This window comes from Diadema antillarum, unplaced genomic scaffold, assembly GCF_040938485.1.
Source record: "Diadema antillarum isolate AM-2024a unplaced genomic scaffold, OU_Dant_1.0 seq00000484_RagTag, whole genome shotgun sequence".
Classification (NCBI taxonomy): domain Eukaryota; kingdom Metazoa; phylum Echinodermata; class Echinoidea; order Diadematoida; family Diadematidae; genus Diadema; species Diadema antillarum.
Window position 1 is genome coordinate 44,103 of NW_027271447.1, and position 24,288 is coordinate 68,390.

The 24,288-nt window shown below is 38.6% G+C and overlaps 1 protein-coding gene across 1 annotated transcript; it reads left to right on the plus strand.

The window, feature by feature from the left end:
• The first annotated feature begins 1,938 nt into the window (after window positions 1–1,938).
• LOC139733595 (40-kDa huntingtin-associated protein-like) lies at window positions 1,939–23,281 on the plus strand. The gene is made up of 12 exons (XM_071644407.1): window positions 1,939–2,032; window positions 3,430–3,476; window positions 3,855–3,927; window positions 5,192–5,351; window positions 7,074–7,142; window positions 7,862–7,924; window positions 12,926–12,983; window positions 15,567–15,721; window positions 17,404–17,482; window positions 21,323–21,372; window positions 22,254–22,309; window positions 23,194–23,281. Exons 1-12 carry the CDS (start codon window positions 1,974–1,976, stop codon window positions 23,279–23,281), a joined length of 957 nt encoding a protein of 318 aa, XP_071500508.1. The 5' UTR covers window positions 1,939–1,973.
• The last annotated feature ends 1,007 nt before the right edge of the window (window positions 23,282–24,288 follow it).

Genomic DNA, 24,288 nt, shown 5'->3' on the forward strand with positions numbered 1-24,288 from the left:
TAATCTACTCAATAAATGAGTCGGTGTTCAGAAAGAGAAACAAACGCATTCAATAGTTTGAATATATCTGGGTTTGTTCATTATCAGTTAACAATGATAATGTAAATATGAATGTGTATGATTAAAGCCTAAATAATTAATGAAATCAACCCGCGATCCCGCCGGGTGACAGTAGCGTAAAAATAGTTGAATAACGCATGTTAATCTACTTAATTGAGTCGGTGTTCAGAAAAAGAAACAAACGCATTTAACAGATCTGGGTTTATTCATTATCATTTAAGACTGCATATTTCACAATGAAGATTTTTCTTTCTTTCAGAATGGATTACGAGTGCCTCAGGTACAGATTTGCGTACAAAGGATCACAACCTTTCAAATTCAACCCTGTTGCATATTTTTCAAGAACGGATGTACGCGAAGAGATGTTCGGAAGAAAATAAAGAACGCAATTTTAAACCCTTCGGGCGCAACGATCATACATTGTATAAGATTACAGCCGAAATTGTTCATGAAATCATCGCACCAACAGCGTCAAATACCTCGCAAGTTACGGTAAACAACGCATGTATGTTACTCTATTTGCGCTGGTGTTTATAAAAACTTACAAACGCATTTTATACAATCTCATTTTGTTCATTGTCATTCTTGTACACTGTATTTCACAAACGAAAGAATATTCTTTCAGAATGGCTCACGAATATAGGCCTACTTCTCGGAAAGAACATAATGTGCAATTACTATGCGAAGAGATTTTCGGAAGAAAAATAAAGAATTAACGCATTTTAACCCCCACTTTTTTTCGTCTTTTTTTTGGGGGATCAATTCACAAATAGATTCCCTTTATTCTCTCAATAATAATGATCCATAACTGTGTAATAACGCAAAGGATGTTCTTCAGTTTGATTGATAGGTATATGACGTCGTGCTTATGTTTTTCTTTGTTTTTGATGCGTACGGTTAAAACGAGGTACCGGTTATAACGAGGTAATATCGCCGGTCCCACGGACCTCGTTATAACGGGGTTTCACCGCAATGTATCCATTTGCACATTGTCCCTGAATGTTTATTTTTCTTACTTTTTATATAACAATTTTTCCAATTATTGCGCAAAAGGTGTGCGCCAGACAACTGAATTTCAATTCAAAGATCAGTTCAGATAACAATTTAGCCATTCACACGTATTTGGCCTGAATAAGACCTCCAAAGTTTTTCACTTTTTGATTGAAAATTTTCAGAATATTTCACTAGATGTTCACCAAATCACTGAATATCAATTCTAAAAAAAAAAAAGATGAAAAAAAAAAGAAAAGAAGAAGAGCAAGAGCTCCTGGCATGTGGAGGGGAGAGCACAGAGGGGAGAGGGGGACTCTCAGCACGAGCTCCTTCCCCGCTCATGATTGGTCCAGTTCAGTGGCGGATCGGGGGGGGGGGGGGTGGCCTCACAAGGCCCCCAAATCAATTTGTTTTCCTTTTTTTTTATATATATTTGCAGAATTGCAAAGAGTTGTAAAATCATTGAAAAATATACCAAACGGTACCCAAAGTATGCATGACATCGCACAATTAATGACCATAATTTATCACCCTATACCGCGGAAGGTCAGGATACCCCCCCCCCCCCCCCCCCCCCGAATTCCAGAAGATGCACTAGCTGAAGGGGAAACATGAAACATTTTAAAATATTGCACAAAAAAAAAATGTGCACCAGATTTGAATTTCATTTATGAAGATTTAAAAGCTTAAGCCCACACCAGTATGAAAGGAGCTAGGATCGAGGGATACCCCGTGCCCACTCCCTTACCTTCCCCGCCCCTCCACTTCCACAGCTGGATGCGCTCCCTCACTTGCTCATTACAATTTCCCCCACAAGTACAGTAAGTGCCGCAGTTTAGTATAGGGTTGTAAGGTTAATAAGGACTGTATACACGCGCACTCACATACACAACTACTGTACCGTGCAAACTCGACAAAAGATGGACCGCGACAGTGACTATCTGGGGAAGTATCGTGCCATTTCAGGAAAGCTAAAGAAGTAAGTAGCTTTCAAGATTGGGTGTCTTTGGGAACTTTCCTATGTAAATTACATTTCAGAACAGGGTACCCTACTAGCCAATGTTACAACTGAAAGAAAAACCAACCCAATAGGGGCGTGTGATCAGTCCGGTACCTTCACTTCTGTGTTGGGCAGTGACCTTGAATATATTCGTTATAGGCCTACACTTAGTTAGTGTATCTCCCATGTTTTTTGTTTGTTTGTTTTTCAGTTTTATGTTAAGATGTTACTCTGCTATTCTATGTTATCATGGTTATGGTCTTTTTGTTTCTCTTTTATTAGCATAGACACCTAAATTGTACCGGCATAGTTGCCGAACGGACTCATAAGCGGCTGCTGCATGGGAGCTAGTGTAGTATTCTGTTGTAAATTTAATAGTAAAATATCTAAAAATCAATTTGACTGAATGATTGGTCTACTAGAGCTAGAGGTATCTTGTTGTCAGGGATTATGTTCCACGGACTCTACGTCTGACTTCAAGGAATCCCCTCCTCATACAGAAGAGAATTGTAAAAGTCGGAAAGTGATAAAAATAACTCCTCCGAACATACAAATTTTTCTGTCTACAAATCAGTGTGCAATGATTGTGGCAAGTTGAAAAAGTTGTGATTCTTGAGAATATATACATGTGTGTGTATGTGTGCATGTGTCTTTGTCCAACATCAGTCATCTTGAAATAAATCATTTTGTACATTGATATTTTGCTCCTGGTTACTTGAAAGAGTCGTCACATAACATTAGATGGCTAACTTCAGTGTCAGATTGTGCAGGCCAATGTATGTCACACTGTTACATAGCGAGAGATCAGTGGTATGCAAAGAGCAGTTTTGAACAACAACGTGAAAGTTGACTTCAATATCGATGCTTAGGCCTACAGATGACTGATTTGGTTCAAATTGACATTGAGTGATCGCAAATATTAAAGCTAACAAGTTTATCTTGAGATTTGGTGCAATTCGGTTCAGTCAAATGGTTACAAAAGTACATTAGCGCCATGCACATGTTCTGAGCTGTGTGCATGTCACATGTGCATGTATATGTGTGTGGGATTGTGTGTCAGGAGGTGTGTGTTTGCATCTGTAATAATTACTATAAGCATGCAGTGGACTTTTTCGTATAGTTGCCCCGAAAATCATAAACTTCCATACGCTGCCTAAGCAGGGGCAGGGCCTGTGGTGGTTCATATGATTTCGAATGAATGAATATTGCATCTCATTTTGGGGAATCACTTAGAAACCTATTGCAGAGTATGTCTACTGTCCTTACTGATGTCATTCTTTGAAAATAATGAAAAAACTCACAGATTGAGGTACTGATGATAAATTTAGGTACCAAAAGTACATGATTGCTGAAATCTCTCTGTGTTTCCTTACTAGGCGATTTCTACGCAAACCTAACGTCGCTGAAGCAGCAGATGAATTTGGTAAGTTCTGAATCGTGATTCAGAAATCTTCTGAATCATGTATTTTACACATGGTATGATGCATTGCTTTGCATTGACATTTGCACCATGTATGGTGTTCATGAGGTATCAATTGGAGAAAAAAAGAACAAATATTTTGTTACATAGCAAACAAATAATTGATGTTCCACTTGATAAGGCCTGATTGTATTGAAACACCTCTGCTCATACAAATATATTTATTTTGATTGAGGTTTTTCAGGATTGATGTGAAACACAAACTGATTTTGTCTACAAAGCATATCAACACTGCTGCTGCATTCTGCATAGACCATCAGTAATAGAAGAGGGTGTTTCCTTCAATTCTTACTTTGTTTCTTCCCTCTATTTCTCCTCTAGGAAACCTTTCTAAGGTTCTACAGAATCAAGAGTGCCCCTCATACGCTGCCCTATTCAGTCTAGCAAAGGCAAGGTAGGTGTTGACATTAAAGGTGACAATCAGACTTAAAGGGATGGTATAGTTTTGGTTGAGACCTGGCTTCAGGTTTCTAATTTCTTTGATGAGATAATGAGAAACCTCTTCTGAAATATGAAAGAGCATGTAATTCCAAGAAGAATCGTTTGTTTATTTGATGAAAATTTGTTTTGAAATGGCTGAGATATCCAAAACAAAGCAATATTGATATTGCTTTCTTTTACTTTGTTTTTGGATATCTCAGCCATTTCAAAACCAATTTTCATTTATAAACCTTGAATTCCTTGGAGAATCAATTGATGGTATGCTCTGTAACATTCAATAGGCATTGGTCTTAGTATCTTGCAAAAAGTTAAAATCTAAATCCTCATCTCCACCAATTCTATACCATTCCTTGAATCTGACTTTGAAAATCGGCCAGTGCAACATTATATAAAAGTCATGACAAAGTCTTTCTGGTGGTGTTCAGTATTCATGCGAGTTCCTGCCATCATTCATGGCTTTTCCCATGTCAGTGAATACAGTTACAGACAATTTTACTCTATGATGTAGTCAAACTGACCGAACAGTCATACACCAACTCTAAAGTAACACCAGCCTCTCATTACAGATACTACATCTCCTTTGCAAGCCCTCTCTATTTCCACAAAGTCTTTGCCTGTTATTTCATTCAATTTTTGAAAAAAGCATTTGTCAACTTTCAGCTTAAAAGCACTAGTGTATGTAGCATTATCAGATAAATGTCACTAGCTCTGTTCCTGTTATATATTCCTTGAATTTGTATGGTGTCTTCCAGTTGATCTGAAATTACAGAATCAGGTACCGTATGGTACATGTTACAATCTGAGTATGAACTCAATCTTTCCAACTGTTTACTCCATTGTCCCCAAAGCTCTTCGTATTAAAGCTTTATTTGACTCTCCCACTGCAGTTCTGTTAGGGATGTGAGTGCTTCACAAAATATCATCCCAGAGTGTGTTCTAACTTTATGTAATGTGGCTACTCGTGAAGCAAATTTAAATGCTTGTAAGCAAGCAACCACAGGAATGACGGCTATAAGTCGCCCTCCAGAGGACTACCTGGTACATGTAGGCATATGGATAACATGCCTTGCGTATGGGCACAATCGCTGCTGCTGACAGACTTGAACCAGGGACCTTACACTTTGAGAGTCTGTGGTCTTAACCACCGAGCCACAAATATGCCTCTCAGTGTGTTTTGTTGTAACCAATCACATTGATTCTCATCCTCCACTCACCAGATGTGAGCACACGCTAGCCAACCACCAAGCTGAGGTGCATTCCCTGGTGGAGGCTGCCCACCAGTTCATGGATGCGGAGTGGAGCGATCGGTCGCTGCAGTGCCCCAGCTTTGAGGAGAACCTCACAGCAGCCATCAACTGTTATAACCACGCTGTCAGGGTAGGGGCAGAACAGCATATAATCTTTTATTTCAAGTACTATGATTTTCTTAGCATATCTAAGATGTTTTGCACAGAATGGGTCCTTCCTGTATTTTTTGTTTCTCAGCGGCTCTCTGGGTTCATGCATCTGTAAAAATAGGCAGTATTTAAAGGACAAGTTCACCTTCATAGACATGTGGGTTGAGTGAATGCAGCAATATTAATAGAACACATCAATGAGAGTTTGAGCAAAATCGGACAATCCGTTAAAAAGTTATGAATTTTTGAAGTTTCTGCTCAGTCATGGCTGGAGGAAAAGACTACTATAGCTTGTGATGTTACATGAGTACAACGATATAAAGAAAGAATAAAGAAAATTCAACATATTTCCATTTTTCTCACATAATAAAAGAACACTCGACTTCTCTCTTTCAGAAGGCAGGGGGAATAATATTACCCTTAACATACGTCAGTAGCAAGTCGAAGAAATGTGCACTTTATTCGAAAAGTAAAGTTTTGTGAAATTCTCTTTTTATTTTCCTTATATAGTTGTACGCATGTGACATCATACACTGTAGTAGTCTTCTCTTCCAGCAGTGACTGCGCAGATACTTAAAATATTCATAACTTTTGAACGGATTGTCCAATTTTCCTCAAACTTTCACTGATGTGTTCAACTAATATTGCTGCATTCTCTCAATCCTTATGTATATGAAGGTGGACTTGTCCTTTAAGCATATGGCATCACTCATAAGCAGAGTGGTGCACAAGGGGTTTGAGCATGCTGCTGCAACATGCTCAATTTCTTGTGCAACATCTTCAAAAGTCAGCAACATGCTATGCAACATCCTCAAGAATTGGCAACATGCTCAAAATGAAATGTGATCAAACGTGTGCAAAACTCGAGAAACATCAAATAAGCCACTGATGATTAGAAAATTTGTGAGCAAAACATGAGACAGAACATCAAATGTACGCACCACAATGGGAAATACAACTTTGTTAGTTGCCAGTTGTGCGCTAAATGCTTGTGATGTGCACTCTGCGCACATACATTTTTTTTTTCATAATATTCTCACATCCAGAGCTGCGACATGCTCAAATTTCAAATTGTGCACCACCCTGCATAAGCAAATTTGATGGTCTATTTCCATCCCAAGGGACTCAAATTTCCTAGTAAATTTGAAAATGAACAATACACAAAGAGAAAGAAATTGAAATGAACACTTATGTCTGTTTGTTTGTTTGTTGGGGAGGCAACTAATGTATTATGTGTGTGTTACTTTAATTGGTATGTTTTTTTGAATGTTATGGTCAAAGTCACAATGTGTGATGGTTAAAATACATCTTCCTTCTTCTTCTTTTTTAAGACTGTAATGTCAAAGAAATTGACCAACTGAGTAGAATAGAGTACATCAAGTAAATCATGATATTCATTTAATTGCATACAACCAAGCTATTGTAGTGGAAAAATGAACATGAAGGTGTAGCAGTTAAATATATGAGATACAGATGACAGTAAGTGTCAATTTTTTATTTGATCATGCTTTACCTGAGAAGATCCAAAGAGATGTTTGAGTTTGCTCATTGAGGACAATTCATCTCCAAAATTGGAAAACATTTTAATCCTATTTCTGTGCAGAATTCAAGTGAGGTGTACCAACTCAAGTTTTGTTTCACTCAATTGTGTTACAATGATCTAACCAAAATTATTTCTTCCTGTTCTTGTACTTGTTCGCAGGTGAGCATAGAGAATAAGCAACCATCTGTTGCAGCAACTCTGTGTCTGCAACTTGGCAACTGTTTAATGGTAAGATATGAAATTCATTCATATTTTGCTCAAAGTATATTTTTCTATTTGAAAAAAAACCCAACAACCTGCACTTTTGAATTCAAAGCAGATAAAAACAGTGTTGAAAAATGAAAGGTCAATTTATGTCATTCTTGATTTCCTAGTCAATAGAGTGTGTTCAGGCAGATGGTATTGATGACTGACTAGACTGCTTTTCTTCTTTTACCTTTCTTTCTCTCATCTCTCATTCTATGTGCACTTTTGATGGATGTGTGAGTGAGTGAATGTATGTGCGAACAAATTTAGGTATATATTTGTTTGTTCATTTGTTTTTGTCAACTGGTGTATTATGCATGTCTTACTTTAATTAGTTTGTTTTTGTGTATATTCTGTCAATGTCACAGCTTGCGATGGTTAAAATGTATCTCTTTACAAGTCTCTTTTTTTTTTAGGGCTCCAACTACAAGCACACATTGCTTCTCAGGAGTCCTGGCATTTAATGTTATATTTGCTTCTTTGTTATGACTTTTATGTTGTTTTATGTTTTTCCAAATAAATGAATGAAATAAATCAATCTTTAAGTTATCTTTTCCTTTATATGTATAGTATATTTTAATAACTTACATTTTGTTTATAACTATTCAACTGATAGTTCACGTCTGAAAGTAGGACAATTGTCTTCCTGTTGTTGTCCAGGTTTTCTGTACGTTGTCAATATTCCTTTTTTTTTTCTCCAGAAACTGAAAAAGCCAGCAGAAGCCATGGGCCACTACCAGAAAGCAGCAGAATTACAGTACCAGGTTAGCAATTTCTCTTTACTTTCATTGCCCTCCATGAGTTCAGGTTTTCTTAAATGTAACCTTCCTATTTGTAATATGTGTTTTATTCAATATAGACATGCGAAATACCAAAAATCTTTTGAAAGAATTGAGCCATTGGTAGAGAACGTAATTAAGATGATGATATATCAGAAAATTACAACATTACTTATGGTTTCATTTTGCAAGATTCAATGTTGTAGCCACTCATGCAGTGTTATTATTCAATTGTCTATTAAAGATGATGCATAATAGTATTTTTCTTGGGGGGGGGGGGCAGGGGGGGAGACTCATGTACGAGATGTAGGGGTTGAGCTTGTTAGCTCACCTGAGCCAAAGGCTCAAGTGAGCTATTGCCATCGCCCTTCGTCCGGCGTCCGTCGTGCGTCGTGCGTCGTCCGTCGTGCGTCGTCCGTCGTCCGTCGTCCGTCGTCCGTCGTCCGTCGTCCGTCGTCCGTCGTGCGTCGTGCGTCGTGCGTAAACTTCTTACATTTTCATCTTCTTCTTGAAAACCCCAGGACCGATTTTCATCAAACTTGGCAGGTACCATCCCTAGGGGGTTAGGAACTCAATTTGTTAAAATGGGCACCATGCCCCACCCAGGGGGCCCCCAGGGGGGCCCAAACCCCCCAAAATTAATGAATCTGTAAAAATCTTCTTCTCTAGAACCAGAAGTGATAGAGCTAAGTTAATACTATGAGTTAGTACATTGATGACTGTAGTTTCAAGTTTGTTCATGGCAGAATCAGGGGTGCCCCCCTTTGGGACCCAGGGGAGGGGGGTGGGGAAGGGTTCTAATGGGGCCTAAATTGTACATTTTCATCTTCTTCTTGAGAACCCCATGACCCATTTTCACCAAACTTGGCAGGTAGCATCCCTAGGGGGTTAAGAACTCAATTTGTTAAAATGGGCACCATGCCCCACCCAGGGGGCCCCAGGGGGGCCCAAACCCCCCAAAATGAAGGAATCCGCAAAAATCTTCTTCTCTAGAACCAGAAGTGATAGAGCTAAGTTAATACTATGAGTTAGTACATTGATGACTGTAGTTTCAAGTTTGTTCATGGCAGAATCAGGGGTGCCCCCTTGGGACCCAGGGGAGGGGGTGAGGAGGGGTCCTAATGGGGCCTAAATTGTACATTTTTATCTTCTTCTTGAGAACCCCAAGACCCATTTTCACCAAACTTGGCAGGTAGCATCCCTAGGGGGTTAGGATCTCAATTTGTTAAAATGGGCACCATGCCACACCCAGGGGGCCCCCAGGGGTCCCAAACCCCCCAAATGAAGGAATCTTTATAAATCTTCTCTAGAATCAAAAGTTATAGAGCTGAGATAATACTACAAGTTTGTTCATAGGAGATCCAGGGGTGCCCCTCTTGGGTAGGGGGGGGGGGGAGGGGGGGGTTGGTTGGAAGGGTCCAAATGGGGGCCTGAATTGTACATTTTCATCTTCCTCCTGAAAACCTCATGATGGATTTTTGTCAAACTTGGCAGGTAGCATCCCTAGGGGTCAATATCTCAATTTATCAAAATGGGCACCATGCCCCACCCAGAGGGCCCCAGGGGGCCCCAATCCCCCCAAATTAAGGAATCTTAAAAAAATGGGCCCTTGATATTGTACATTTTCATCTTGTACTTGAGAATGCCTGGTCAAATTTTGGTAGAGCTGTGAATGATTTAGATTAGTGACTGCGTGAAAGGCGAACTTGCGATACTCAGGTGAGCGCTAGACCCGCGGGTCTCTTGTTTATTCAGATTTCAAATCATTATTTTATGTGCCACGATAGTATACTTTTACGTTTAAATAAAGTATTCAATCAAGACATCTCAACTGTAGAATCTTGACCATAAAGTGAGAGTGACATAAATGACGATTAAAGTCCCACTTTCCTTACTATACTACCAAAATTGAAGGTTGTCTGAGGCAAATTTTCTCTGAGTTGACTTTCAAGTCAGGCTGTTGGCTAAAGTCAAATGGGCAAAGTCAGTCCCTAGGATGAGTTATCTTAGGGAGGTTAGCATTTAGTTTGTTTTTAAATAAATGGTACAAAAGATATGACAGATATGTGCTAGTTGAGAATACTTGTGAACAAATTTATTGATCTGATTTAAATTTGTTCTCAACCATCAGGCACAATGTTATCTTGATAGTGTACATGTTAATGAGTTATCAGAAATTTTGATATAAAATTGTAAGTAAAATGAAATTCATTGTTTCATTTACCAGATGTGAAGTTTTTGAAGAGTAGTTTTCAACATTATGACAACATTTCTTGAAGGAGGCAAGTTGGTGAGGTGCAAAGGAAGATTTGTCAGACAACCATTGAATACCCAAGAGATGATGTCACAATCTTTTGTTATAGCTTGGGTTGGAACCAGGTGCAAGCATGGTTAGCAACAATAGAGTACCAGGTGATGATATAGGATTGCACCAGATGTGAACATGGTTTAGTAACGATAGAATACCAGACTGTGTGATGATATGGGTTGGAACCAGGTGCGAGCATGGTTAGCAACAATAGAGTACCAGGTGATGATATGGTATGGACCAGGTGTGAGCATGGTTAACAACAATAGAGTACCAGGTGATGATATGGTATGGACCAGGTGTGAGCATGGTTAGCAACAATAGAATACCAGGTGATGATATGGTATGGACCAGGTGTGAGCATGGTTAACAACAATAGAGTACCAGGTGATGATATGGTATGGACCAGGTGTGAGCATGGTTAACAACAATAGAGTACCAGGTGATGATATGGCATGGACCAGGTGTGAGCATGGTTAGCAACAATAGAGTACCAGGTGATGATATGGTATGGACCAGGTGTGAGCATGGTTAACAACAATAGAGTACCAGGTGATGATATGGTATGGACCAGGTGTGAGCATGGTTAGCAACAATAGAGTACCAGGTGATGATATGGTATGGACCAGGTGTGAGCATGGTTAACAACAATAGAGTACCAGGTGATGATATGGTATGGACCAGGTGCAAGCATAGTTAGCAACAATAGAATACCGGGTGATGATATGGTATGGAACCAGGTGCGAGCATGGTTAGCAACAATAGAGTACCAGGTGATGATATGGTATGGACCAGGTGTGAGCATGGTTAGCAACAATAGAGTACCAGGTGATGATATGGTATGGACCAGGTGCAAGCATAGTTAGCAACAATAGAGTACCAGGTGATGATATGGTATGGACCAGGTGTGAGCATGGTTAACAACAATAGAATACCGGGTGATGATATGGGTTGGAACCAGGTGCAAGCATAGTTAGTAATGTAATACTAGGTGATGATATGGGATTAAACCAGGTGTGAGCATGTTTAGTAACAATAGAGTACCAGACTGTGTGATGATATGGGTTGGAACCAGGTGCAAGCACGGTTAGCAACAGTGATGTTCACAGATATTCGAGCTTGTTGAAGTTGTTCAGAACCAGTTTCCATGATGATGAATTAGTCCATGGGCCAGGTGGCAAAACCTTTTTGGTGTCATTTTGTTTGTCGGGCATAGATATGCTTATCAAGCTATGATAGCATTTCGAAATGAGTAGCTTAGTCATAATAAATACATTTTTAACCAATATGGTCTCGTTGTTATATCCTTATACTTTTGAATCGAGACTAACCGCTATACAAAGAAGAGCACCGTCTTCTGTATGTTCACAGGTGTTCTGTTGTAAACGCAGTGCACTTAGTCTTTATTCAAGGCAGCGAAGGGAATATCCAAAGGTTATGATGTCCACAGCGCTTAGTCTTTATTCAAGACAGCGAAGGGAATATCCAAAGCTTATGATAGAGTGTATATACAACAACAAAAAAAGCAATTCCTCGTGAATTTTACTGTATTTTTCAATTATTTATCATTTTCCGGTGAAAACGCTACGGTGAAAACGCTAATACCACACCAATGTCGCTTTATTTCCATCCAACAATGAAAGATAATGCAAAAACAATGTACCAGTACACTACAATACATTATAATAAATAATATTGTAAATGAACAGAGTGATTTTTGTTTAAAACTGATGTATTTGTTGGAGGGTAGTATAAAAACAGTATAGATAATCCCTTTTATTAGGAACTTTAGATATGATAACGGTACATTGTTCTAGATAAAGACTAAGTGCACCGCGTGACAGCTGTGGACATCATAACCTTTGGATATTCCCTTTGCTGCCTTGAATAAAGACTGAGCGCACCGCGTTCACAACTGAACATCTGTGGACATACAAAAGACAGTGCTCTTCTTTGTACAGCGGTTAGTTTCGATTCAGAAGTATAGGGATATAAAAATGAGACCAAACTGGTTAAAAATTCATTTATTATGACTAAGCTACTCATTTGGAAATGCTATCATAGCTTGATAAGCATATCTATGCCTGACAAACAAGATGACACCAAAGAGGTTTTGCCACCTCAGGTGGTACCAATAACCCATTTTTTGGGTCTGGGCCCATGGACTAAATGGCTATGGCATCACATTTTGGTACTCTATAAAAAATAAGCCAGTTCACAGTTAGCTCATGGGCACATTGGTACTAATGACCTTTCTTTTTTGTCAATTAGTAAAGCACTTCACTCGTTTTCAAAGCAGCATGATGCATAAGCATGCCCACAATTTATGGAATTCACATTCAAACAAAGAATGAACTTGCGCAGAGCCGGTTGACAAGAATGGTCTGTCCATTGACACCTCGAGGCAGGCATTCATTTTATAGTTTTGTGTTGAATGCATAAACAAAGTCTTCCTACCAACAATGCTAAATACCAGGCTTGCTGTCAGGTGGATGTGCTAGTAAGCACCATTTACAAGGGTACATGAATCATCATTACATCAGGGATGCTTATCTCAGTGAATCCAAAGACAAACATGCCTGATTGTACAAATGACCTTTTTCTGCTCTTGGCAAAGTGGAACTGTAAACTGGCTGACTGGATCCCTCTCAAATTATGTGCTGTAAATCTCTTTACAGTGTCCTCTGGATTGTCTCCATTCCTTGGGCAGAGTGGCTTCATGCAAGATTGCAATAGGTATGACAGTGTGTACAGTGCAGACTATATTAACCCTATTTTAACGGGACTATTTGAGACCAAGTTTTTACTGGGGGGTGTCAATTTGACCCCCCTCCCCACCCCCCCCCCCCCCCCCCTTCAGATCTCGGCCGCTGATCGCGCGATTGCCACAAAATTTTGCCTAAAGATAGAGCCGGATTTACATGGTCACACAGTAGAAAAATATTGGCTTTCTATTTTTGATAAATGAATTATGCAAATATGTGCATGAAATCATTTTTTCACCTATAACTCCATTAAAAAGACTGAAGGATTGCTAAATTTTTGTGTCAGAGTTCCTCAAAACACATCAAACAATTTTCTTGTAAAAAAATAGCACAATCAAAATCAATTTCTTTTGTTTTTTATTCTTTTGTTAATTTCTTATGTATTTTATTGTTTTTCGAGCTTTTTTTTTCCTATAGTTTTTTTTGCCAAAATTTGTTGCAGGCACTTCATGCCGTCAATCCCTCGTTTGAGGCGAGTCCCCAACTGGGGCATACCCAAAGTGGGGTGCGTATATTTGTCGTTTGGGAGTTGGGAGTCGAAGGACTTGTCCATTGCAAATAAACTTTCTGCTCAGGCGTGACAAACCTGGAGGCCAAGCCAGGGTTTGATGACTCCAGCAGCTGTCGTATTACGTAAGAGCATGATAAGGATATCTGCCTGTGGCAGACCATTCAAAGTAAACTCAATTTTCTCTATCCTTTCTAAAGTTTTCAATTTTATATTCTATTGAGAAATTCTATGGTCATCCATTTTACATTTCGAACGAAAAAAATTGACCCGTAAATAACGAAAATACAGGAATAAGAAGGAGAGCATTGCTAGTTTGCCGGTGCTATTTGGCAGTGAGTTACAACGGGGAGGTGAGACTACCTCCCTGGTTACAATCAGCCTGCTGACTGGATCATTGAGAAAGCAGCTGTCGTATTACGTAAGAGCATGATAAGGATATCTGCCTGTGGCAGACCATTCAAAGTGAACTCAATTTTCTCTATCCTTTCTAAAGTTTTCAATTTTATATTCTATTGAGAAATTCTATGGTCATCCATTTTACATTTCGAACGAAAAAAATCGACCCGTAAATAACGAAAATACAGGAATAAGAAGGAGAGCATTGCCAGTTTGCCGGTGCTGACAATGTGCTATTTGGCAGTGAGTTACAACGGGGAGGTGAGACTACCTCCCTGGTTACAATCAGCCTGCTGACTGGATCATTGAGAAAGAGAGAGAGAGGGAGAGAGAGAGAGAGAGAGAGAGGGGGGGGGGGGGGAGAGCGAGGGGGAGAGAGGGAGGGAGAGGGGGGGGGGGAGATGGGGGAGGGAGAAGGGGAGAGCAAAATGGAATGACAATAGTTCCGGTCACTACAGTACAGGCATGCTCTGTCTGCATACGCTGAATGTCTACACTCACACACACACACGTACACACACACACGCACCATGGAGCTACATGGCCCATGCCAAAACCAAAACAATCTCCTCTTCTCGCGGTGCCCCCCCCCCCCCACCCCCCCCTCCTGTGGCGCTGTGGCGATGACTGATGCTTAGATTAGGCCAGGGTCAAGAAACAGGTGTTTTATATCTTTGACTTTAAGTCATTGATTGCCAAGATATGCACTGGCATTATTTACTGGGGTGTAGCCTCTTCAAACGAGAGATTTGCGTCATGTTATCAAGCTTATCTACACTAGAATTGATTAATTTCAATAGTTAAAAGTTGAAATAATCTAATTTATATCAATTTAACCAAAAAGCACAATTTGCATTGGATTTGCACACAATATCATGAATTTGAGCTGTTTTCAGGTTGACATGCATATGCAAAACATTATGTAACTTCAGAATGGTGTACCCGGACGTCGCAAATTCGGTCTCAAAATATGCGGCAGACTTCAATGAAAAAAGTCATGAAACGACGCAGCAAAATCTTTGCGCGTTGCGGAATCGTGGTGCGAAATGTCGAGGGGGGGTCAATTTGGTGATGCAGGCAGAAAAATTCTGTAATCCTTCATGTTTCTGCCATGATCTTATTGAAAGACAATTCTTACGTGTGCAAAAAAAAAAAAAAACAGTAAACAATTTCAAGTGAAAAGCATCTCTTCTATGGCCATGAAGAGTTACTCAAGTTGGGATTTTGCAAGCTCAAAGGGTTTCAGCCACCTTTTTGTTGTATATTTTGCAAGACAAGAACAGTAACTTACCTAGACTAGAAGCTGTCAGTTTGTAGAAAAGTTATAGGGTCACAAGTAGTCATATGTGTCTACACTCGAAACTGCTAATAAAACACTCCCATTGCATTACAATTCACTTAAAATGTCCTTGATAATCTGAATTTTTTGTAGAGACTTTGAGATCATTTGAATGGCGAAATAACAATTTCTCTCTCGTTCAAAATTTGAATTGTATCATACTTGTATATACATCTCCTATACATAAAAATCTGAATTCTTTGTATCATTACAAATGCAGTGAAGCTGTATACTCTGACCAGACTTGGCCCAAAATGTATTAGATGTATTTGTGTGAAATTTGTTCTGCTCACTCTCACTCTCACAAGGTGACTTTGATGGGGCTCTGGCTGTACTGACGGAGATGGAGTACCTGGTCCGCGAACGTGGCATCACGGGGTCCAGCGGTCTGCCCATGGGGGCGTTCTCCGACATTCTCGCGACTTGCGAAATCAGCAGGGTGCTCCTCCTAATGTTGCTACAGGTAACCAGGCCATCAGTTTATATTTGAAATCTGTCAATTTAGTATGTGAAAATGTGCAATATCATTTCTTTATCAATTGCTTGCTTGATCCTGTTTTTAGCATTCTGCTTTGGTATCCGAGGTTTAAGGTAGGCAGCAGGAAGCTATAGAGTTTAGCATCTGCCCTCCATGCGACCCTGTCCAGGAGGTCAATGGCGGTCAGGCCACACATCCTTATGTCGGCCCTAACACATTCAGACCACATCTCCCACGTCTTCTGAAGCTGTATGCACCATATACAAAGCTATTTAGCAAGTCTAATTTTTTTCACAAAATATGGACTTCCCAACAGTTTCAGGAGTGATTGAATGTGCCATCATGGAGTACAATAATTGGGGAGAAATGTATGCGTGCATGTCAGGATAATGGTTTAAATTCTCTGAGAGCACCTGACTTACGAAATTCACAAAATACATGGCATATACAGTAATTAATCTGTGGTGTTTTGTTTGTTGTTGTTTTTTTTGTCATTGTAGCTCCTCTTCATCATCAAGTTATGTTGTCATAATTTAGCCTGCTTTTTAACCTGCTTGTTGTTGGTAGAGGTAATTTCAGTGAGCTAGCACTGTTGCTTGCTCACAAGCACTGCAAAGATTTGTTTCTGCCAGCCATTCATTATTCCAGTAAATGACCAGGAGTTGCTGCCTTATAGATACTGACGCGGAGCATTCCATCATGACTTTTTAGTCAGCTGCAGCATGAATACAAGGATTTGAACACAATGTTTGCGTTACTCTGTTGTGTCGGAAGTATGAACAGTAAAACTTTGTCTGCACTGCACTGTGAATGTAAAATTTAAGATTAGTTTATTTGCTTTATACTGTGTTGTGAGTATGAATGAGGATTTAGGTGATTTTGCTTTACACTACACTGAATAAGTGACTCAGTTGATAAATAAGTTGCAGGTAATGCCGAATAAGTCAGTTGTTTAAATGGCTGAATAAGTCAATTGTTTAAATGGCTGACTAAGTAACTGTAGACAGTGTACAGAGCTGGGCACTTTTCATGAAAGTTATGAGGATAGCAACTCTTGCTGGAATGGCAACTTTCAAAAGCAACAGCCAATCAGGAAGCTATATTCTTGTTGTTACATTGGCAATTGCCATTCCTGTAAGAGTTGCTATCATATCAACTTTTTATGAAATGGGGCCCAGGAGTCCTACTCAACTTAACCGTTGAAGAGTCGCGAGTATACTCGGGCAAGTGCCTATGGGAAATTCGTGTTGTAGCAAATCAGTCCGTCCTCAATGGGTCAGAATGTTGTACTGATTGTTGACAATTATATAGTTGCACAGGAAAGAAACATATTTAGCTTCACAATTTGTTTTATGAGAAAGTGGTGTTCACACCAAACTTGAATGCCATTCAGACAGCAATGTGTCAAACCTTATTTTCAAGTTTTCATCAGTAGTGACATTCATCACAAAGACAAGGCAGTAGCGCTTCCTGTTGATGTCATAGATGATTATTAGAGAAATCAGATTAAATTGTGAAAGATTGTTTTGAGGACTTGGCCATGTTTGTAAAAAATCTGACTATATGATCCAGACATTGGCAGCCTAGGACAGTGTTGCTGTATACTGTGTTGATATCTACTACTGCTATGTGCATTGCCCACGGTTTGATCTGTTATTTTGTCACAGCCCACACCTCAGCGGATACGACCAGAGCATGCACAGACATTGGAGAAGTATACGTGGGAGAGTGACGAAACAAACCCTCGTGAGTCTCACGCTGTCTTTTTGTGCTTCAATGTATATTGTATCTTGTGTCTCTGTCCTGAACTTGGGGTGAATTATATCTTGTACAGTCTGTATTTGTGGTCGAAGTGAGAGTGAATGTGATGATGATAATGAAATGATGTGCAAAAAAGAAAATAGAAAACGTGACTGCTTGAAGATGTTCTCCAGATGATAATGTGGTAATTAGTTGTTATAAGAATAATTGTATACATAAAGTGCACAAATCATGATTAAAGTAGAGGTGGGCTATAGAGGGTCAATTTTAGGTCACATTTTCAGAACATGCTCATCACACCTTAGTTTGATGACTTTATGCCTACTGACACCATTTTTGAAAAAAAAAACGAAAAAAATGCGAAATCCAGGGTGCCCCGGCCGAAATCGTTAAAAATCCAAGATGGCCGCCGTTTCGGCTTATAAAAGACATTTTTGGCTATAACTCGGCTATTTTTTGGTCTATTGTGATGGTTTTGGTGTCTATCCCCATGTTTTGGGAGTCAAGGAAGTGGATTATAATGATAATTTTGGTGTAAAACCTAATCTTCCACATAATACTGACCTTTTGCCCATATTTAGGGTTAAATTTTCCTTGTCCTTTACCCCTACCCCACCCGCCATTTTTTGCACTTTTTTCTGTATTTTTTTAAAGTCATGTTATCTACCATACTCTTAATAGCAAGTACTAGCTATCAAACTGGTGTTTTCTACTGACGATACAACAAGAAACACAAATAACTTATGCTATATGTATGTGTCATGCAGATACCGGTATGTGGCTGGTGCATTCAGGATGCATGGTAACTGTGAAGCCAGTGCTTATACTGTATCTGCTTTGTAGTGCTAATTAGCATTTGGTCATTAGTCATGTAATCATACACTACGGTTCTACTGTAGGTGCACAAATTGAATTTTAAAATGACTTGAATAAGCCTTCTGTGATATGCCAATATTGTCCAGCACAAAGGTAATGTTTCGGCTGGATGATGCATCCCATGAGTCAATGTATTATACATGGAAGAATCTGCATCAGCAGTACTGTTTGTACACCAGCTTGCTTTGGGCATCACAAGTGTTGATGCTGACCTGTCCCTTTCATTTTTTCCATGTGCTCGATTCCACATGCCTTATGCTCTTGGTCTCAACACATAACAAGGTAGCATTTTCTTGCACCTTTGTATGTAATCCAATATCACAATTAAGATGCAGAATCATTGATGCCCAGTTCACTATCAACAATATCTTCAAGGTTGGTATGGGCAGTTGGTTGTATGATGCCATTGGTTGACTTTCGATTGAATGCATTCACCATGTCATCTTCAGTAGGCAGACCAGGGGCAGGGAGATTATCAGACTCTCCTCCAGTCACAAGAAGAGTCAAGTTCACCTTCATTTTCACCTTGAGCAGAGATTTGGTATCAAGACCTTATACACATGTGGGTGTACAATAATCTCGATGGGATATGAGTCTGTGGTATGACAGCTCTCCACCTAAAATAGCTATAAGTTGAGTTTGGTGAGATCTCGGGTATCCAGACATTCCTTGAGTTCGTCAACATTGTTAATGGGCCTCTCCATGTTTTATGTTCCTGTAACAGACAGCCTACAAATGTAGATGCACATACTCTAACTGCTTGTTGTGCTTGGGCCACATTTTGGAATTGGAAAAGAGAACTGGAAATAACTGATAAAGTCAACAGATATTAATTACCTCGGCTTTAGGCACTTTCAGTCACAGAGAGTGAGATGATGACTTTACCATTATGATGCTATGTGAGGAACATACATCGTACATACACATTTGTTTGTCATAGAACTGGTTGGATAATCACTCAAATGGTATCAAATTACCCATCCAGTGTGAGGATTCTTGCTTTGAAGTACAGCAATATACCGTACATGGTAGGGAAAAGCAGGCATGAGAAAGGGACCAAGTGGTGATGGTGAAACACCAAAACTAGGCTAAAAGATGAAAAAGCTGACTGAGTTATAGTAAAAATGTGTTTTTAGGCAAGACGGCAGATACAATGTACATCATCAAGTAAAGTACATTTGGCTTTGTGCTGGACAATTGGAATATAGAAGGCTTATTCAAGTCATTTTACAAAATTGTACACTAACATATTTGTACAACACTAGAATTGTACACATTGACTATTGTTAAAGGTCTAATGACCAAATGTCAGTGGGCGCTATAAAGCAGATACAGTATTAGCACTGGTTGCACAGTTACCATGCATCCTGAATACACTGTCAGCCACATACCGGTATCTGCATGACACATCATATAACGTACATGTAAGTTATATTTCTTGTTTATAATTGGTAGAAAACACCAAATTGATAGCTAGAACTTGTTATCAAGAGTATGGTAGATAACATGACTTAAAAAAATACAGAAAAAAAGTGCAAAAAATGGCGGGTGGGGTAGGGGTAAAGGACAAGGGAAATTTAACCCTAAATATGGGAAAAAGGTTAGTATCATGTGGAAGATTAGGTTTTACACCAAAATTATCATTATAATCCACTTCCTTGACCCCCAAAACATGGGGTTAGACACCAAAACCATCACAATAGACCAAAAAAATAGCCGAGTTATAGCCAAAAATGTCTTTTTTAAGCCGAAACGGCGGCCATCTTGGATTTTTAACGATTTCGGCCAGGGCACCCTGGATTTCGCATTTTTTTCGATCTTTTTTTCAAAAATGGTGTCAGTAGGCACAAAGTCATCAAACTAAGGTGTGATGAGCATGTTCTGAAAATGTCACCCTCTATAGCCCACCTCTAATTAAAGGCATAAATTGCCATTTGAAGATAAAACAAAAACCCAGCATTAGTGCTTCAAAATAGTTCTAAAATTTGAGCTGGGGATAGAAACAACCAATGTATAAATTTGAACCAGTTTAATCGATGTTAAGTACTGTTACATAGGCCCTATACAAAATGTGAACAATGCTTAAAATAAAAATGTTTCCAGACTAAACCGTGTGTAGTTATGGTTTAATGAGGAAAATAGTGATATCTCCTTATATTTTAGGCTTTATTGCAAACATTTTATATGGTAGGATGTTTTGTCATACAACTGACCTACACATATGCATCAAAAGTGATATATGATATCTTGAACATTTTTTAAATCACTACTCCCAAAGTAAACAAGACGTTTAATGTCTCCACTTTGCCTTGTCCTGAACAGTTCCAAGAATTATGTGCCCTTTTTGCTTGATGTCTTTTGGTTTAGGGGGGAGTTTGGAGGGAATTGACTGTTTTGTGTTTCCGTTCTTTTAATGCTATTGTGAAATCAGGTGCATGATATCACTTGTACTTTTACTAGCTGTGTAAAAACAGAATTGGCACTATATCTATACAGTGAACTCCTATTATAACAAAGTCCTTGGGACCGGCAATTTTCTTTCGTTATATAGAAATTTCATTATAACTGAACAGATAAACTATGGAAAAACAGAGAAGATAATTTTGCTGCCTGAATTTTTATGATGTTGTTACCAGAATTTCGTTATAACTGTGTTCATTATAACAGGAGTGCATTGCATAAACAGTAAGATTGTATGTGCTAAAGCTGTATAACATATGTTGTAGTAGACAAACAGAGAATGATTTTGCAGAGATCTCCTTTCATTTGCTTTTTTAAGTGTTTAAAGGTACATGGAAATACTAGAAAAATATTACGTGTATATCCATGTTGGCTATTGTCCACATTCAAATAGCATTTTCAGTTGAATAGTACTGTATATTCATCTTTTTTTCTTTCTTTCTTTCTTTGCAAAGCAGTGACTTACTCTTATTTCATTGTTCCTTTCAGCAACAGAATGCATCACAGAAGAAGTTTTTCTACTTCTTCAGTCAGTCGTGGTAAGAATCATCCCAGAATAGCAATTAAAACAAATATGAATAATGATGATGATGGTAGTGACAACGATCTATACAAATTTTAAATAGTGCAAGAATCTGAAGAGATATGTTAAGTTGTGTTAAGAATCATCTCATAACTAGAAGATGTCTTGGGAGAAAAAAAGTTGTAGGATTGTTATGATTATAGTGATCATGATAGTGATAGTAGTAAGAGTGATAATGATAAAAATAACAGTAATTATAATGATAATAACAACACAATGATAGCAATTTTATTGCTACTACTAATAGTAATTTCGAAGGTGCAAAAACTATACAGATGTATTCTACACCTGCATTGCAAGCATGATATGAAATAAGATTTTATTGAAAACAAATAATTTGTTCCTGTTCCAAGATTGCTGTATCCCTTTGTATATTGTAGCTTTTCCTTTAGAAAAAAAAAAAGAAGTAAAGCATCCTTTCGCAGACCACATTCCACAATAAATGTTATGTATGCCTTACACTGACCCTTACATCATATTCATATAATGTGCACAAACTTATGATCCAACTACAAACTTCTGTTTACACAGAAAAGTAGTCCTTGTGTTTCCTTATCCTAAAATTTTACAAGGTGTACATGGGAACCGCTTTATAACGGAGGATCTAAAAACCACAGCAATTGCCTTGTTATGTCAGATTTCTCACTATAACAGGGTACAAAAAGAAATATAAAAAGCTGGGACCCGCAAAATCATCTTGTTAAAAAACTGTTTTTTTATGTTCAGCCTCTTTATAAGGTGGTTCCATGATAATAGTGTGTGAAGTATGATGCATGTATTTAATTCTTATATTGCTTTTGACTTCTTGTGTGGTTTAATATTTGTTTGATACACCAGATGGCCTGCCAGTCAAGAGATCTTACTTCACTGAAGAAGTTGCAAGCAGACTTATGGTAAGATAAGTTTTCTGGTTTTCTGGTTGACTGTCTTGGTTTGTTTCAAAAGTGGAAGGGGGTGGGACAGCTGTTATGGTTTGTTCTGTTATTCCATTTTGTTCAGTTCAGATTTGATTAGGGTATGGATATGCCTTGCACCATGCCCAAGTATCAGTGAAAGTAGTAAATCCGGGAGAGGAGCAATATAGATATTCCATGCTGGTAGTGTTTTACTGTTTTGCCCTTGAAAGTAGAAATATTTCTAAATATTTTCTATGCAATTCAGCATCGCTTTTTTTATCCATTTCATATGTGAAAATTGATGAATAGTGGTTACATGTTCTGTTGAAAAAGCAGGGTGTAGAAGTAGTACTTCTTCACTCATCTTTTGTTGTTCACTTCCTGAATCTTGTTTTCATTTTCTGAATCATCTCCTTTCATTCCCTGAATCTTTTCTTATATTTTGTGATTTTTTTGTTCACTCCATGAATCTTGGTTTTTAATTTTCCGAATCTTCCTTTTCATCTTCTGAATCTTCTTTTTCATCTTGTGAATCTTCCTTTTTATTTTCTGAATCTTCTTTTTCATCTCCTGAATCTTCCTTTTTGTTTTCTGAATCTTTGTGTTTTTTTTTTTCATTTTCTGAATCTTCTTTTTAATCTTGTAAATCTAACTTTTTATTTTCTGAATCTTCATTTTCATCTTCTGAATCTTACTTTTTGTTTTCTGAATCTTCTTTTCCATTCTCTGAATCTCTTCCCTCTCTCTCTCTTTGCAGCATTTTCACTCTTTGAGGCTTTTACACTTTCTGATTTTTTTTTTCATTTCCCTTGGAATTTTTTTTTTCTCTGTCTGAATTTTACTTTCATTGTGTGAATCTTCTTTCTCTCTCTCTGATACAGGTGTCATCTATCCACAGAGCAGAATCACATCTTACATCTCGTCCTTGAACACATAGCAGTCCCACCTCAGGAAGCGAGTGCACCGTGAGCATTGTCCCAATACTTGTGGAGACTCCAACCGTATTATTCTACTCTCTCTTATCAGACACATAAATATGCGGAAGAGAAAGCGATATGTGATTAACAGAAAGCCTACCACTGCTTACCCCTCCCAGATCTTAACTGTTCCAAGCCTACCAATGGATTTCATCGAGAGTAGTCAGAATGGATAGGAGATGTGGAGACATTCCAGATTACTTTCTGCAACCAGCTTTGTTTGCATGTGCGGAAGTGTGTCCTTATACATGAACTCTTTGTATTCCAAGGTGTAAACCCCAGCCTGTGTGCCACATTATTCTGTGACCACAGCGCATTAGCACTTTCATAAAACATTCTGTTTCTTGTAGCCATGTAACTTTTTATGGAAGCATTAATGCTAGAAATGCAGCACAGCAAAGTTGTAGAGAAAATTGCAAGCTTTGCTGTCTTATACATTCATGACAAAGCTATGGTTATGACTCTTTCAATGTACAGTGGCATACCCATTGTATTGTGATTTATCGATTGGTTTGTGCGCGGTCGTATGCTTGAGCAAAATATCCAAAGTTGGCAACCTCAGACGGCAACCTCAGACCCCCCAACCTTTCTGACTGAAAAATAAGAATGATTTGGCTCATAAGTAGGAATAGAAAGAGCACTTCCCATAGGAGTGTGCAGTAAAATTATCAAGAGAAATAGGATAACTCCTTCTGAAACAAGAGCTGTGAATGGTCTAAATTCAGATTCTTTCCTCCAAATTCAGAATGGTTGGGAGGTCTGCAACCTGTTGACTGAGATTCTGATTGGCGTGTGAACGTGGCTCAAAAAGAGTGGACAGCAGCAGAGAGTACCAGTGTATGGATGTTGTTGCCACACATTGCTCAACTCTTCAAAAACTTTCTAAAATTTATTTATTCTTGTTTTTTAGCTCTGTGGTTGAGCTATTAAGTATGGTATACATAGTACAGGTGACTCCCCTTATAAACAAAGTCCTTGGGACCAGCAATTTTCTTTTTT